Source organism: Cucurbitaria berberidis, assembly GCF_010015615.1.
Source record: "Cucurbitaria berberidis CBS 394.84 unplaced genomic scaffold K460scaffold_1, whole genome shotgun sequence".
NCBI classification, from domain to species: domain Eukaryota; kingdom Fungi; phylum Ascomycota; class Dothideomycetes; order Pleosporales; family Cucurbitariaceae; genus Cucurbitaria; species Cucurbitaria berberidis.
Genome location: NW_024468935.1, coordinates 6,215,917 through 6,230,487, shown reverse-complemented (window position 1 = coordinate 6,230,487; position 14,571 = coordinate 6,215,917). Strand labels below are relative to the sequence as shown.

Below are 14,571 nucleotides of genomic sequence, written 5' to 3'. Positions count from 1 at the left end.
ACGTCTTTGCCCACATCATCCCAAGATTTGCGTGCAATCCTTCGCCGCGCTACTGAAGAGTTCGGCAACAACGCCAAGCGAGTCTAGAAGAGGAGATGGGCGATATCTACACCCGCGATGGATTAGATTGCCCGAGCACCTAATTCCCCCTCCCTGCAAGCGCAGGCGGGACTTTCTTTCTTATGCACACTTTCTCGTGTCTCATGCATGTGCCAGTGTGAAAGTCTGGCAATCAATTTAGGGGAGGGCGGAAGATTTCATTACCACTTTCCCGCCTTCTATCTCAGGTTATTGCGGCGTAGGCTAATGCACTGGGCACTATCGTGCTACTGTGTGGCGCATGTAAGTCATGACTCGCGTGAGATACACCGGGCGGTGAAGTCAACCCCTCTCGGTTGCGGACGAGTTCCGGAGCCGAAGACGAGGCTGCGTGAAAGAACATGTAGTCGTGAGTAGTCTCCCCGCTCAGCTCCTCGGAGTGTGGTAAGAAGGAAATAGACTCGATTGGGTATAGCTTTGTTTCACACGATGCCGTTTGCCGGAAGACGGTCTGGTGGGATGTTGCTGGTATTCTAAGGAAGGGATCAGGGATGTTTTGAACCCTTGGGTTCTCTCGAGTACATATAGCTGCCCTGAACCATACTTGCACCCGCTGCGAAACCCTTTTTCTTCTCTGTAAATCGGATGGAGATGTGAGGTATTGTGGTCTATGAAAGAACGCTAAATGAAGAATGAAGGGCAACACGAAATGAAAGTAGATGCTCCAGTACGTCAGCGCCGCTGACTTCTTACTCATTACCACCGTATCACCACATGCTGAGGGGTGGGAAAGAAAGAGGCGTTCGTGATTGCAAGATACGTTCATGGACTTCGTATAACCTCTCTTCCAAAACCCGCTTTACATTTTAGTCCTATCCTCTTATGATGCACCCGATCCGTTCTTCTCGTCAATATGCTTGTAGCGTTCCTGCTCCATCCTATATTTGAGGACCATGGCAACGCAGAGTACGAGGATAACGTCGACGCCAACAATGCCGAAAGCGGCAGTAAAAATCTGGTCCAGGTACTTGTTGGAAAAAGAGGCAAACTTGCCAATGCAACCACCTTTCTGAGCAGCGACAAGGGTATTGGGGCAAGTGGTATCCTGCACGAATGGAGGCGAGGTCGAGTTGACATATCCGCAGCAGTCGAACTGTATTTTGTCAGCAATCTGACTGCATACCACCACAAATCGGGGACCCCTAGCTATCAGCATCCCGCTGAGCCTCTCCATGTAGACGATCCGCCGCTTGGCCTTTCTAGTGCTGATGCCAGAGGTGGAAAAGAACTCACCTTCTGCTGTAAGAGACTCTGAATGAGCGGTGACTCGCGTCCCCAGATTGCGCTAAGGTGCCGGCGTGTCTCCAGCGTCTCTACCCAGATGGCGAGACCCAGACCAAGTGTATAGGTTGCACAGACGACAACTAGCCATCCTTGGGCGCGAAGCCAGCCTCGATTTGTGGGCAGGAAGAGCGCTGGGAGGGACAGCAGAAATGTGACGAAGACGAAGATTGCGTTCACAACGCCGGCTACGTGTTTTGTTAGTCTATTGTTCTCCATGTCGAAGGTGGTGTGCCACGGTCCGCAGCCACAGTAGTGCGGCAATATTGATTGCAATGGCCCTCTTTTCATGAGCATCCCGGAGTCGTACCTGTCAATGGACACTGGCCGAGCAGCAAGTTCTGCGTGACGTTGTTCACTGTCGGAGTGTTCCGCATCGACTGCTCTGAAATCAAAGAAAAGCCTAGCAGTAGTCCTCCACATGCGGCGAAGAGGAGGTCCATGCCAACGAAGACCATCATCAGTTTGGTCGGCATACTGGCGGTATTGGAGCGCAGCTCAACGGAAAGGGACTGGAAGGAAGAGGCGTGAAGCAAAGAATGGAAGTCGAGCGCAACGGAGCCGACCGGCGTGCTCTCAAATTATTAGATACAGCGAAAGGAAGGGAAGGGAAGGAAGTGAAAGTGGCAAGAGGTGCGCTCGCGCAGAAAGTGCATAGCATTGAAGACACGGGAGCCTCGAGCATTAAGAGGCTCTGCGGTGGCGCGTCGCAGTTGGACGACGACGATGCGTGGGTGGTTTCAGTAGTGTAGGAGCATTGTTAGTAGCGAATCACCGACGCGAGCAGCCATGGTGGTTCGATGTTTGGCGCTGCAACTGTCGGCGAAACTGATGATACAAACGACTGCGACGACATGTTTTCATCTACGAGAGCATCAGACGGGGGAGAGATGGAGGGAGAGAGATACAGCATGACGAGCGCGGTGTGGTGTTGAGTACCGAGTGATAGTTGGCTGCAGGCGCCACCAACACGGCGGCACCTGCGGCGTGAGAAAGGCTGGACCCGAAGCGAGACCGGACGGGGAAGGAGGTAAGACGCCTGCAGGCCGCGGCTTCCCCTTACGGGCTGCCCTTGATTATGGGTGCAACGCTGAAGAAGATAGGGCTGCATGCCCAGTATAGCTTCTGGATGCAATAGCACACTGCTGACTAGTAGCTGCAACGGCCGCGAAGGGCATGTAGCCTCTGCTACTGTGTAGAGACTGCTTGGTCCTTCCTTGAGTGTAGCGCGGAAACCTTGGACATTCACCGCACGCACACGCCCGTCAGTCTCATCTCAGCAGGTTTAGCGTCATTTGTGCACCACCAGAGCTTCTCCACCAATGACAGGGCAGGCGCAGTGGAGCTCCCCACTCGCAACCGGCGGGCCTCGTCCAATGAGGGCCTAGTGCGTTCCCTGGATCTGATGACCACTGGGCAGACGGCGGCGCGCTGTGCTGAGGAAGGGAATGCTCGTTGCTGCTGCTCCGTCTCGAAAGAGCATGACAGGTAAATGGTGGGTTGGTTGGAGCCTCTTCAGATGATGACCACAACAACAACAAAAAAAGGTGCTCGACTGCAAGTACCCGCGCAATGGCCCGTATCCTCACAACGACGACGACTACGACGACAACTGCAAGACACCATCTGCGATTCAGCAAAAGACCAGGGGTGCGAAGTCAAGCGCATCCGCCCCCCGTCGCCTGCAACCCAGTGGATGGCTGGCCTGCCGTCTTGTCTGCACCAAAGCAGCCTGCAAAATATACTTGACCATTCCCGCCGTTTCAACTTTTCCCAATCTCGTTCATCTCTTTCCGTCTCGAGACAGCTTCTCTTGCACCTGCACCACCACCAGCTTGTGCCCTGCGTAGTCGACACTTACTGCCATACCCGCGGCCAAGCTCCCACCAAGCCCTGGCCCGCCAACCAACTGTAACCAGCCTTCGGCCCATCTCTCCACCTGGGCACCCCCATCCCAACGGCGCGCGCAAAGCAAAAACTTGACCAGGCAACAAGCCAGTAAGCGCCTGATTGATTATTCACCTGTTTTCTACTTCTACACTCGTAGGTACGTATCCCCAGCCACTCCCTGCCCCGTCCGCCGAGTAATGTTAGCTGCCCTCGGCCGGCTGCGCTGTGTGACCGAGCGCGACTGTCTTCCTTGCATTCCTCCCCGCCCACCACAAAGGGTCGACGCAGCCCGGCCTTACTCGTTCAACCCAAGCGCTGCCGCCTGCTTCGTTTTCCCCATTCATCTTTCAGTCTAACCCAACTTTTCCCAGACAGCCTGTAACATTCTGCGCGTCCGCCCAACTGCAAGAATCAACCGGCACCTCCCCACAAACTCCCGCTGGAAGCAGTTTAGGGCCTCTCCCGCCAAACTCTCGTAACCAGGCCACCGCACAACCTCCACCATGGCCTCAGAACTCACCGACCACGACCAGAACGCGTCGCCCTCGCTCCACGACGACGGCAATGGCTCGCTCGGCGCTGCCGACTCGAACCGCGGCACCAAGCGTCCGCGACCAGCCGCCGACGACGACGACGACGATGATGACAAGCCCGGTCGCGAGCGTAGGAAGATTGAGATCAAGTTCATCCAGGACAAGTCGCGTCGGCACATCACCTTCTCCAAGCGCAAAGCCGGCATCATGAAGAAGGTACGTCGTCGACGGTTTTGTGTGCGCACATCGCAAGGCAATCCCCGTCTATAGCGCTGCCCTGCCCTTTACCCGCGTCGCATGACAAACAACATCTGCGTTGCTGTTCTTCGCTAATCGCCTCCTCACCTCTAGGCTTATGAACTGTCCGTCCTGACTGGCACCCAAGTCCTGCTGCTCGTCGTGTCCGAGACGGGCCTCGTCTACACTTTTACCACGCCCAAGCTGCAACCGCTGGTGACGAAACCCGAGGGCAAGAACCTCATCCAGGTACGCTGCCAACACCATCCTTTCCTCCCACGTCGCATAACACTGCTAACACGCACAAGGCCTGTCTAAACGCGCCAGAGCCCTCGAGCGGCGATGCCAACGGTGTCGACGCAGACAACTCGGTCGAGTCGCCCGAGGACAACCATGCGCAGGTCGCGCCCGGCCAGCCACGCGGAATGCCGCCCAACAACAACGCCATGCCCCAGGCCTACATGACGCCCGAGGCTGCCCTGCACTACCAGAGCTACCTCCAGCAACAGCAGCAGTCGAACCAGTACCCAATGGCACAGCAAGGCATGCCCCGCCACCCAGGCGGCCATTATCCCCAAGATCAGAAGCTAGGCTAAACGTAATATTTTGCGAGCGATCCACGACTGAACCTTGGTAGCAGGTCTCTCTTCAGGCGGCGCATAGTAACCGGATATGGACAACCCTCGTAATGGACGAAAAGTAATCAACGGTGTAGCTCAATCAGCCATGCCCAGGTGCCTAGTACGCATGCATGCGGCAACAGCGGAAAGATGTGGGACGATATGACGTGGGAAAACGCGGTCTTGGAGAGCCAAGCGGGTGCAGTTCTAACTGGACGATTGTACGTCTTACGTGGATATGGGCGTGGTGTGGTGTTTTCTTTGTTTTCCTCATTATTCTCTCGTGCTCTCTCCCTGCCAACATCTATATCATCTATCTATGTGTCACGTCTACGAGACGCTGTGTATTTTCAAATTCCCCCACAACTGTCTCTGCATTGGTACAATACAACGTAATCGACCTTTACTCGAGTGTCGCGTGATGCCACTTTCGTGTTAGGACGCCTGGGCGTAACTGCTGTTTTCGTAGTTGCCTGATTCGGAGGGAATTTGCCACCCTCTCCACCACAACCTGGCCCACGCACACAACACAGACTGCTCTCGACATGTACATGGCCCGCCAGCACGCAGGGCTTTTGCAAGGACATGTCTGCATGCCGGCTTACACTCATCGGTACTTTTTTTTTGCGGGTCGCGCGGGACGATCCACCGCTCCCTTGACCCAAAGTAGAATACCGACATGACGACGGGTTTCAAATGACGATTGCTGTTGGACTCGTGCCCGCCCGACCATGACCGAACCATCGCGTAGAGGTCTTTTCTGATCAGCTCTTCGGGACGAAATGATCGATCAAGTCCATCTAGAGCTCTCAATCACACCTTTACGATGCATACTCTGGCTACAGCGAAGCGAGCAGAGCACAAAGACTCGATGTCCTCGAGCCTCAATAAAGTCGACCGACACGACTGGGACCCTTCTACGTTGCTTTGGAAGATTCTAGTCCACTCTGTTAGGTCACAATTACGGCTTCTGGCAGCAAGTGTGTCACTGCGTGACTGCAACATTCTCCTCTCAAGATGGTGGTACGAGGCGGCGATGGAGTGGTACACGGCTGGCGGATGCTCGATACGAACAGCTTGCGCTACCTGCTGCTATAGAAGCATATTGGAAGCATGTCGAGCCGAAAGACGAACAAGTGCACTTACAGGACTAGACCTGTAATATGTTTCATCAAACTATGATTCTCGTGGCTACTCCAATGAGATTCACGAGATACAAACGATTACCTGTTGCTACACACCGAGGAAGCACCGCATGGCTGCAGTGCCACGGAAACATCCCGCTTTGCACCCCTCATCCATCGGCTTTCCAAGGTTGCTATTTGCCGCTCTTGACAGCTTGGTGGTCGTCGCTACACATACGGGTACATTCATCCATCTAGTGTCTGCTACCATGATTCTACGAAGATCTACAATTCCTGGGGACTTGTTTCCCTGACATGGCTAGCCTTGCTTTTAGATGCCGTAGCAGTGCCGCAGGTAGATACTTTCCATCTACGCGCATGTGCAACATCGATGCCACAAGCCCAGGCGTCCTCTTGAAGCTCCCTATGCCCCTATACATTCGACATTCCCGTAGTCTTGCGCCAGTAGGTAAATACGTATTCGCAATGCATTGCTCAGTGATGACCATGTTGAATCTCATAAAGCCATGCTGTATCGTGGTCACAAACCTACGCCTTACCCGCCATTCTGCTGCTAAACAGATTCAGGTTGCGGATCCGGGGTTAGCGCGCCTCTTTCTCCGCACCGGCGGAGACAAACGAGTGAATCAGAGTCGACGTCTCTTCTACCCACGCAGGGCGCTCTTACAATTCCCAAAAGCAGGGCTGCTGGCGCCTATCACATTCGATGCGCGGTACGATTTGCGGCTTGTCATTGAATTTAGCCTCTCGATGCTCTCACCTTGCTATCTCTTATCTACATGCGTTTCTCCCCACGTCCCTCGCTCGAGGGCTTCCTACAGAGCTTCGTTATCAAGCATACATAATCTCTGACGATTCTGCGTTATCTCCTTGGCAATCGGTGACAAGCTTCGCAACAAGCTTCGCGCCAAGTACAAATCCAGCAAGGAGTCCTCTTGAATTCACGATTCACCACTTCACTGCGTCCTGTGCGACCTGACCCTTATCTCAGCCAGTCTGGAGCCCAGAGACAGCAGACACCATGGAGTCAGAAACAGAGAAGAAGATGACTCCGTCCGTATCTCCCGATGTCGAAGCAGTGCACAACTCGCCCATCGATGAAGACGCCTTGAAGCTGGCGGAGATGGGCTATACACAAGACATGAACAGGAACTTTAGCGTGCTGTCGGTTCTCGGCGTTGGCTTCTCCTTGACGAATTCGTGGTTTGGCATCTCGGCCGCTCTCATCACCGGCATCAACTCTGGAGGTCCGCTGCTCGTCATCTACGGCATCATCCTGCTGGCTTTGGTCTCGACGTGCGTTGGTATCAGTCTGAGCGAGTTGGCGAGCGCGCTGCCAAACGCGGGTGGACAGTACTTCTGGGCCAACGAGCTAGCTCCCAAGAGGTTCACGAGAATTGCGAGCTATTTGACAGGATGGCTGGCTTGGTGGGGGTCGATGTTCACCAGCGCGTCCGTAGCACTGTCGGTGGGGGGTGCAATTGTGGGATGCTATCAGCTCAGCCACCCTGAATTGTGAGCGCGCCTTCCTTATCTGATAAAAGCTTGGGCAACATGAAGGCGAAGATGATATGAGCTGACCATTCGCAGTGTGATCAAACGGTGGCACGTCTTTCTCACCTATCAACTCATGAACATCTTCTGCTCCCTGTTCAACTGCTATGGCAAAACACTGCCTACAGTCGCTCAGGTCTCGCTCTGGACGTCGTTGGTGTCGTTTGCCATCATTCTGATTACTGTACCGGCCGTTGCTCCAACGCATCAGCATGCTCGATTCGTCTTCGCAACCTTCATCAACAACACCGGCTGGCAGCAGGGCGGTATAGCCTTCATCGTCGGCCTGGTGAACACGAACTGGAGCTTTGCCTGTCTCGACTGCGCCACCCATCTCGCTGAGGAGGTCCATAGGCCTGAGAAGATGGTCCCAATCGCCATCATGGGCACTGTCGGTATCGGGTTCGTTACTAGTTGGTTTTATTCCATGGCCATCTTCTTTTCCATCGTGGGAGACTTCTCCGAGATTGCGGCGTCGGCATCGGGAGTTCCGATCCTCGAGGTGTTCTTCCAAGCGCTGAACCACAGGGCTGGGGCGATTGTCCTTGAGGCGCTCATCATTGCGACCGGAATGGGCTGCTTGATCGCAAGCCATACCTGGCAGAGTCGGCTCTGCTGGTCCTTTGCACGGGATCGAGGAATGCCTGCTCATCAGTGGCTCTCCAAAGTGCACAAGGGGTTTGATGTTCCGCTCAATGCGCACTTTACTAGTTGTGTCATCGTGGCCATCATGGGCTGCTTGTATCTGGCCTCGCTGACAGCATTCAACTCGTAAGTCGGCAAAGACACTTCAAGGCTGTTACTGACACGGCGCAGCATGATCACAGCCTGCATCGTTCTCCTGTACCTGAGCTACTCGATACCCATCGTGTGCCTGCTCATTCGCGGTCGATCGAGCATCAAGCCGGGGCCGTTCTGGCTGGGTAATGTCGGCCTGTTTGCCAACTACGTGCTGCTCGCCTGGACTGGCTTCACGCTGATCATGTACTCATTCCCCTACTCAAAGCCAGTACAAGCCGGCAATATGAATTGTAAGTGTCTAAACCCGCAGCCAAGAAGGTTAGAGCTCACTGACGACTCGCGTAGATGTGTGCGTTGTCTACGCCGTTATTGCGTTCCTCACGACCATGGACTGGGTGTTTAGAGGCCGCAAGAGCTTCCGAGGTGCGGGCGAGCGCAAGGCTGACGTGAATGCGCATGGGCAGAGGATTGTGGATGTGCCCCGGCCTGCGTAGCCAGGGGAGTTGTGATCATTGGGTGCTTGTACATGCTAGGATTGGGATATAGAGTGCTTCAAGGTCAACTTACGTACCACACTCAACCGCTCTGCGTACCATTGGTCAAGGCCATGTCTGCCGATACGCCTCCAAAAATAACCAGCACTCGTGTACATGGCCCATCTCGTCCCGTGATAATCCTCGGTCGACAATCTATGCGAAATCCAGATGCCCTCGCTAGACCGGCAGCCACGCACTTCCGTTCGGCAACGAAGCGACGTACGACGCAAAACGCGCACAGCCACATGTCGCCACTCTCCAGCCGTTTCGCCAGTTACAGCCGTCCCCCGCAAACCAGGCACGCCCGGTGTATCGCAATTTATCGCAATGTCGACATGCCATTTGCTCAAATGCGATGTGACGGGTGGCTAGTGAAGGGGCAAACCTGCATTTCGCTGTCTTTCAACCGGCTGGCAGCACGCTGACGGGCCCTGATCAGCATCGCAGACTGCCCACTGTGGTAAAGAGACCGGTGGGCTGTGTTGGTTGATCGCTTGCTTTTCGCCTCTCTCTACGTCGACTTGCTGCCGCGACGAATCTCGAGCGTCGAGGACCTGCACGCTGTACATGGGTCGAAACAAGTGATAAAAACTATGGCCACCGCTGTTGCGACACGGTTTGCTTGCACCGTCCACCCGAAAATGAGGCCCTCATAGTACACACTCGACAGTCGTTCGCACTAGCATATACCTTTTTTTCTGCTTTACGCCAACACCACATTCGCTCGGTATGCATTCGTTAAGAGGATGGAAGTGGTTGGTACTGGGGAGCGTGGTTGGCAGTGTGAGCAGTGCGGTGATGCCGACACCTGCGATTACACCTGCACCACGATCCGCTGAGGTGAATCTACGATCTTTGGAGAAGAGAGAAACTCCAGATGCGTAAGTTCAGTACTATGGAGCTCAATTGCAACAAGCTGACAACCCACAGTGTTTCACTCGCTCACGTGCTCCTGACAGCACTACCACTTTCGCTCCGCCTGATCGCTGCGACCAACGTTCCAGCCGTCTCAAGCATACTATGGGAAGAGTTTTTGGATGATAAGAAACCGCAGTGGTTTTCAGAATTGCCATGGGATATACAAAACTATCTAATCAGAGAATTCGGGCCACAGTCAGCATGGCCGACCGCGTCGCCAACGAGTAAAGTCACTGCGACGGGAGCGTCCTCGACAGCGCAGACAAGCCTGTCGCAGTCGTCCGAGTCGCCCACACCGTCAGCATCTGACAGCGCGTCCACGACCAGTACTCCTTCGACTTCAACACCAGTGTCATCATCAGTGTCTTCACCCTCACTGGCTTCCACCCTTTCCCAATCGAGGGCGACCCAAAGCTCAGCGTCACCCTCAACAGTACCCGTAGCACCAGAATCCAGCAACTCCGGGCTGACCAGACGCCAAAAGGTCGGGCTCGGCGTCGGTGTGCCATTCGCCTTCCTGGGCATCGCTGCTATTCTGTTCGCATGCTGCTTCCTTCAGCGCCGCCGCCGGAGAAGGCGCATTGAAGGCTTCCAACCGCCATCGTCACCAGGCTTCATCCCCCGCTACTCGTTCCAGGACCGGACGCTAAGCTCTGACCACTATGAGCATCGCACGCCGCTGAACCGGGCGAGTCAAGAGGATGGCACCATGAACTGGGAAGACGACGGCTACGATCCCGCAGAGATGGAGGCGCCACATAGAGCGAACGCGCTTCCACCAGTTGCAGCGCCCATGGCAATGCACGACCCTAACCCCATCATGGCGGCGCCTGCACTATATCATACGCACAGCTCGAATCGCGCACGAGGTAAGAGGACAAGCTACACGAATCTGCACTCTGTTGCCGAAGTTACGGAGCCAGACGACGAAATGATGGAATCCCCTGTCCTGGGACGAAACCAGACACCACCAAGGCAGACTCTTCGGAGAATGAGTGCGCCGCTACACATGGATATGCCGCCGATACCAGCCGTGGCCACGCTCAAACGAAAGCCCGTTCCTACAAGCCCAATGGGCACCAGTCCAGCCGCCGAAGCTGCATCGCGATCCCTACTGCGTCCACCACTGGCGCAGCCCAACCACAGCGGCAGCAGCTCAAGCGGCATGGCAGTAAGCAGCGTGAGCACCTCGTCCAGCTTGGGAAACCACTCCGACGACGTGTCGTCTCCTATCAGCCCAGTGTCCAGCCACGCCCCGAAGAACCCTTTTGCTGGCGGATACGACTACCTCGAGGACTACGGCCCAGAGTACTCCAACAACGGCTATGATGACCTCGAGGGTGGCTTGTATGGCGGGCACAGAAGTCTGGATAGATATCCGGATCCGTCGGCCCCACGCAAGAGCTCCAAGACTGAGTGGCCGTTGCGGAATATGATGGGCTCGGGGCACAAGCGGAACAGAAGTCCCATGTGGGATCGCGTGTATGAGTAGGAGTGGTAATGATCTATGACGATTTTTCTTTTCTTGCACGAACACGGGTTAGCATGGGCCTGGCGTTTGGAGGTTGAGTGTTGATGATAAAGTCCGCTCCTTTTGGTTTTTAACGCGTTGCCATGATACACAGCGCCTCTATGCGCAAGTTTTGTTTGATAGTTTTTACGATACCTACAATACGGCTTTGACTCCTTCAGCCGAATACAATCCAACACTATACTTAAATTTTTGAGCTTACTCTATTTACCCTGCAGGATCTTCTCAGCAGCCTTCTCTGCTAACGCGTACACAGTGGCCACAGGATGCCCAGGCGGCAAGAACGGCACAGCGCTCAAATCTACAACCCGTAGCTTCTTGACACCGAACACTTTTCCTTCGGAATCCACCACAGCCAGCTTGTCTTCTCGTTTGCCCATCTTACATGTACAGCTAACATGCGATATCGTCCGCGAGTTCTTCTGGATATAAGCCAGGATCTGCGCATCTGTCACCGTCCCGTTCCCAGGCACGACTTCCGCACCAACGACGACGGGTGCAAGAGACGGATCGGCAAAGATCTCTCTTGCTCGTTTGATGGCTGCGACAGCGACTTCTTGGTCCCGCGGATCGGTCAGGAATGCGATGTGGAGGACGGGCGGGTCGAGCATGGATGCAGAGGATATGGATATCGTGCCTCTTGAAAAAGTATTCACCAAGACGGCAGTGATGCCCGCGTAGTCATCCTGATCGGGCGGAATTCCAGGGTAGGATGATTGGGTGAGGTATTCCAAATCAGGCCAGTCGGACGGCGCCTTGTTCAGGGCTGCTGCGGTGCTGTTGGATACGAGGCGGCGGGGGACTTTCTCCCAGCCTAGGACGTCGCCGCCCGTGCTAGCCAAAGGGCCTGCGCCATTACGAATGAACTCCTCGGTTGCCGCTTGGTTCTTCGCCGGCGTGTTGAGGACCGTTGAGCTAGTTACTCGGACTTTATACGTTACTCCCATGCTTGGATGATCCTGTGCCATGTCAGTCACCATAACTGGCAACGATGACGAAGCGACTTACCTCCAGACCCAGTCCTACTCCCGGTGCATCGACTAGGACTGGGATACTGAACTTCTCTAGCGTCTGTCGTGGGCCAATGCCACTCACCATGAGCAGCTGCGGGCTTTGAACTGCTCCAGCACTGACAATGACTTCTTTCCGCGCAGTGAGCCCAAATTTCTTGCCAAGCGTACTGCAAGAAACTCCAGTGGCTTCTGTGCCGTTGAAAACAATATTCAACGCCGTTGTTGATTTATAAATAATCAAGTTTGGTCGCTTCAAAGCCGGTCTAAGATACGCCGTTTCAGACGAGTCTCGCACCATGGTCTTTGGGTCAGTAGTTCGCAACGACCATCCAGAACCGATCAGGTCTCCGTCGAGATATCCAGGAAGAGGCTTCATGCCCACTGCCTTGGCTGCCTTCAGCGCCCAACTCGTAAAGGGCAAAACATAATTGGCGTACGAAATCTGCACTGGACCGGACTTTGCTCGTTCGCCCGCAGGATCGTGCGGAGGCGTCGAGTTCGCCCATCGCTTGCTCGCATCTGCAGAATGGAACGTCGTCGACCTGTCATAGTACTTTGAGAAGTTCTCCCACTCAAAACTCGCATCGCCCACGTTCTCCGCCCACAGCTTATAACTCCCCTTTGTCGCGCGGTGATAGATCATGTGATTCCTCGCCGAACTACCACCCAGCGTCCTTCCCCTTGTGTAGTGGATCTTCTTTCCGCCAATGCCTTCCTCCGGCTCAGTTTCAAACTCCCAGTCGACCAGCGGATTGACGTCTTCGAAGCCCAGACCTGCTCCAGCCCAGACGTAACGCGGGATCTGCGAGTTGTTTCCATTTTCCAGCTCATAGAAGCCGCCTGCTTCGATGACTGCGACGCTGTGTTCGCCGGACGCTGAGAGACGGTTAGCTACAGCGAGGCCTGCTGTTCCTCCGCCCACGATGACGTAGTCGAAGCTTGCGTTGAGACCTGGTATGCCAAAGGAAGAACCGAGGAGGTGTTGGCCGGAAATTGGATCTGTCGGGGATGAGAATGCTGGTGCGAAAAGAGACGCAGACCAGAGGAGCGAGGTGAGGAGAACGCTGGTCCGCCCTCGAGAAGGATGTGTTGGGGGCCAGGACATGATTGCGAACTACACTCCGCGCTGAGGCTTCTGAGGGGGCAGCTGCATTGGAGGTATTTGTATGAATAGGCTTAGTTATAAAATTATACTTTTGACAGACTTCTCCGACCGCACCTGCATATGCGCATCGTGTTTTCTTCCGAAGAACTTCCATTATGAGATGCGCCGGCCGATCTAGATCCTATTGAACATACCTGCGGGGGCGGATAAGCCCCGGAAGTGTGTTAGCGAAATGTAGTCAGCCCTTAACGTGCAGGGTTTCTCGGGGAGTGGTACTTTCAGGTTGTTGGTGCTACGTCAAATCGCGCTTTCGGGGTTGGACATGGCTACTTTTTGAAAAGATGAGACATACCCTACCTCATTAGCTACTAATACTTTTTTCCGCGTCTCAGGAGAGATCGAGAGGCAGAAGGTTCACCTAAATGCAAGCATTTCTTGTTCAGTTGTAGATGCTTGCTTGTCGCTATTAGCCGGACCAAACAGATTCCTTACCTGCAGCAACCTGCAGAAAATAGCAACGTGTACCTGGTACTGCGGAAGTTGACATGGATGCGGAGGATATGGATCTCACGCCTCGTAAGTGGGAGCATGAATATCTAAAAGTTGTGCAGCTACTATCGCTACTCAGGAAGAGATTTGAGCAAAAAGTCAATATTGGACGTTATGTCAGATTAGTTCGGACCTGGGGAGAAGCATCTCAGAATCCTCCAGAGTCCTTATAGCAAGAGCAATAAGTTCAGGCGGTAAAAAAACGGTACTGGATTCTGCATCAGTCGATCTCTGCGAAGGCAGTTAGTCTATTCGGTATTTTCCTGTATTGGAATTATAGCTACGCTTTATAGCGTGAGAAGTTTCGTCTTCGAGAATGACAGGCAGTCTTCGGTAGGGTATTATCGGATTATCGGAGCGACACAGAAGGCGGGCGGTGGCGTCAAGCGTTTTCGAGTAGAGCTGCTTACAGAAGCAAAAAGCTCAGCAGTGTCCTGCTCAACTCCCTGATGTACCTCTTCTACTCCTAACGCTCAACGTCCTTGTGCCCTTGCATGCACCAAGGGCTATATTTCGGATACGAATGGGTTGAGAAGGCTTCCACCGGGCATCGTGGCGGTGTCGTGTAGCGAGGGAAAGGATCACAAGCTCTAGAAATGGACACGGCGTCGCTTATCATACTCTCTGGCGTCGGTTGGTGCTGCACCTGGGCGGGCAAGTGTACAGAGCGGGGATGGTGCGACGAAATCAGCGCCAAGCCACTAGGCCGATTCAATGACTACGCTTCAGACCTCACCGCAATGTCTCCAACGTTTATCGAACTATTAAATATCGCTGGCCTGGTTTATTTGCGTTGGATCGATTGCGGTCGAATGATTT

General features: G+C 54.3%; 7 protein-coding genes across 7 annotated transcripts; 5 read left to right on the top strand and 2 right to left on the bottom strand.

Moving 5' to 3' along the window:
• Positions 1-511: 511 nt before the first annotated feature.
• K460DRAFT_362590 (tetraspanin) lies at positions 512-2,271 on the bottom strand. Its single transcript, XM_040932670.1, has 3 exons — positions 1,691-2,271; positions 1,333-1,568; positions 512-1,192 (listed from the first exon to the last, which is right to left on the bottom strand). Exons 1-3 carry the CDS (start codon positions 1,854-1,856, stop codon positions 920-922), a joined length of 675 nt encoding a protein of 224 aa, XP_040794404.1. The 5' UTR covers positions 1,857-2,271; the 3' UTR covers positions 512-919.
• A 1,502-nt stretch (positions 2,272-3,773) lies between these two features.
• K460DRAFT_273109 (SRF-TF-domain-containing protein) lies at positions 3,774-4,636 on the top strand (the record flags this gene model as incomplete). Its single annotated transcript, XM_040927851.1, has 3 exons — positions 3,774-4,019; positions 4,155-4,289; positions 4,349-4,636. 3 exons carry the CDS (start codon positions 3,774-3,776, stop codon positions 4,634-4,636), a joined length of 669 nt encoding a protein of 222 aa, XP_040794403.1.
• A 1,406-nt stretch (positions 4,637-6,042) lies between these two features.
• Positions 6,043-7,046, top strand: K460DRAFT_42291 (uncharacterized protein). The gene has a single exon (XM_040938190.1). It carries the CDS (start codon positions 6,100-6,102, stop codon positions 6,655-6,657), a length of 558 nt encoding a protein of 185 aa, XP_040794402.1. The 5' UTR covers positions 6,043-6,099; the 3' UTR covers positions 6,658-7,046.
• On the top strand, positions 6,519-8,755 carry K460DRAFT_362587 (amino acid transporter). The gene is made up of 4 exons (XM_040932669.1): positions 6,519-7,320; positions 7,396-8,130; positions 8,176-8,390; positions 8,446-8,755. The coding sequence occupies exons 1-4, from the start codon at positions 6,827-6,829 to the stop codon at positions 8,592-8,594; spliced, it is 1,593 nt and encodes a 530-aa protein (XP_040794401.1). The 5' UTR covers positions 6,519-6,826; the 3' UTR covers positions 8,595-8,755.
• On the top strand, positions 8,294-9,213 carry K460DRAFT_42314 (uncharacterized protein). The gene is made up of 2 exons (XM_040938196.1): positions 8,294-8,383; positions 8,435-9,213. The coding sequence occupies exon 2, from the start codon at positions 8,627-8,629 to the stop codon at positions 9,059-9,061; it is 435 nt and encodes a 144-aa protein (XP_040794400.1). The 5' UTR covers positions 8,294-8,383; positions 8,435-8,626; the 3' UTR covers positions 9,062-9,213.
• Positions 9,214-9,365: 152 nt separating this feature from the next.
• Positions 9,366-11,046, top strand: K460DRAFT_373749 (uncharacterized protein; the record flags this gene model as incomplete). The annotated part of the gene is made up of 2 exons (XM_040934607.1): positions 9,366-9,517; positions 9,567-11,046. The coding sequence occupies 2 exons, from the start codon at positions 9,366-9,368 to the stop codon at positions 11,044-11,046; spliced, it is 1,632 nt and encodes a 543-aa protein (XP_040794399.1).
• Positions 11,047-11,288: 242 nt separating this feature from the next.
• Positions 11,289-13,203, bottom strand: K460DRAFT_270109 (GMC oxidoreductase; the record flags this gene model as incomplete). Its single annotated transcript, XM_040927622.1, has 2 exons — positions 11,289-12,044; positions 12,094-13,203. 2 exons carry the CDS (start codon positions 13,201-13,203, stop codon positions 11,289-11,291), a joined length of 1,866 nt encoding a protein of 621 aa, XP_040794398.1.
• Between the last annotated feature and the right edge of the window lie 1,368 nt (positions 13,204-14,571).

What these genes read in the sequence shown, in the direction of transcription:
- K460DRAFT_42314 (XM_040938196.1), top strand. Translation starts at nt 8,627, where the DNA reads ATGCTAGGATTGGGATATAGAGTGCTTCAAGGTCAACTTACGTACCAC.
- K460DRAFT_362587 (XM_040932669.1), top strand. Translation starts at nt 6,827, where the DNA reads ATGGAGTCAGAAACAGAGAAGAAGATGACTCCGTCCGTATCTCCCGAT. An exon ending in CAGCTCAGCCACCCTGAATT is followed by an intron (nt 7,321 to 7,395) that starts GTGAGCGCGCCT and finishes GACCATTCGCAG; the next exon opens with TGTGATCAAACGGTGGCACG. An exon ending in ACAAGCCGGCAATATGAATT is followed by an intron (nt 8,391 to 8,445) that starts GTAAGTGTCTAA and finishes CGACTCGCGTAG; the next exon opens with ATGTGTGCGTTGTCTACGCC.
- K460DRAFT_362590 (XM_040932670.1), bottom strand. Translation starts at nt 1,856, where the DNA reads ATGCCGACCAAACTGATGATGGTCTTCGTTGGCATGGACCTCCTCTTC. An exon ending in CGGCCAGTGTCCATTGACAG is followed by an intron (nt 1,569 to 1,690) that starts GTACGACTCCGG and finishes CAAAACACGTAG; the next exon opens with CCGGCGTTGTGAACGCAATC. An exon ending in AGAGTCTCTTACAGCAGAAG is followed by an intron (nt 1,193 to 1,332) that starts GTGAGTTCTTTT and finishes GACAAAATACAG; the next exon opens with TTCGACTGCTGCGGATATGT.
- K460DRAFT_42291 (XM_040938190.1), top strand. Translation starts at nt 6,100, where the DNA reads ATGGCTAGCCTTGCTTTTAGATGCCGTAGCAGTGCCGCAGGTAGATAC.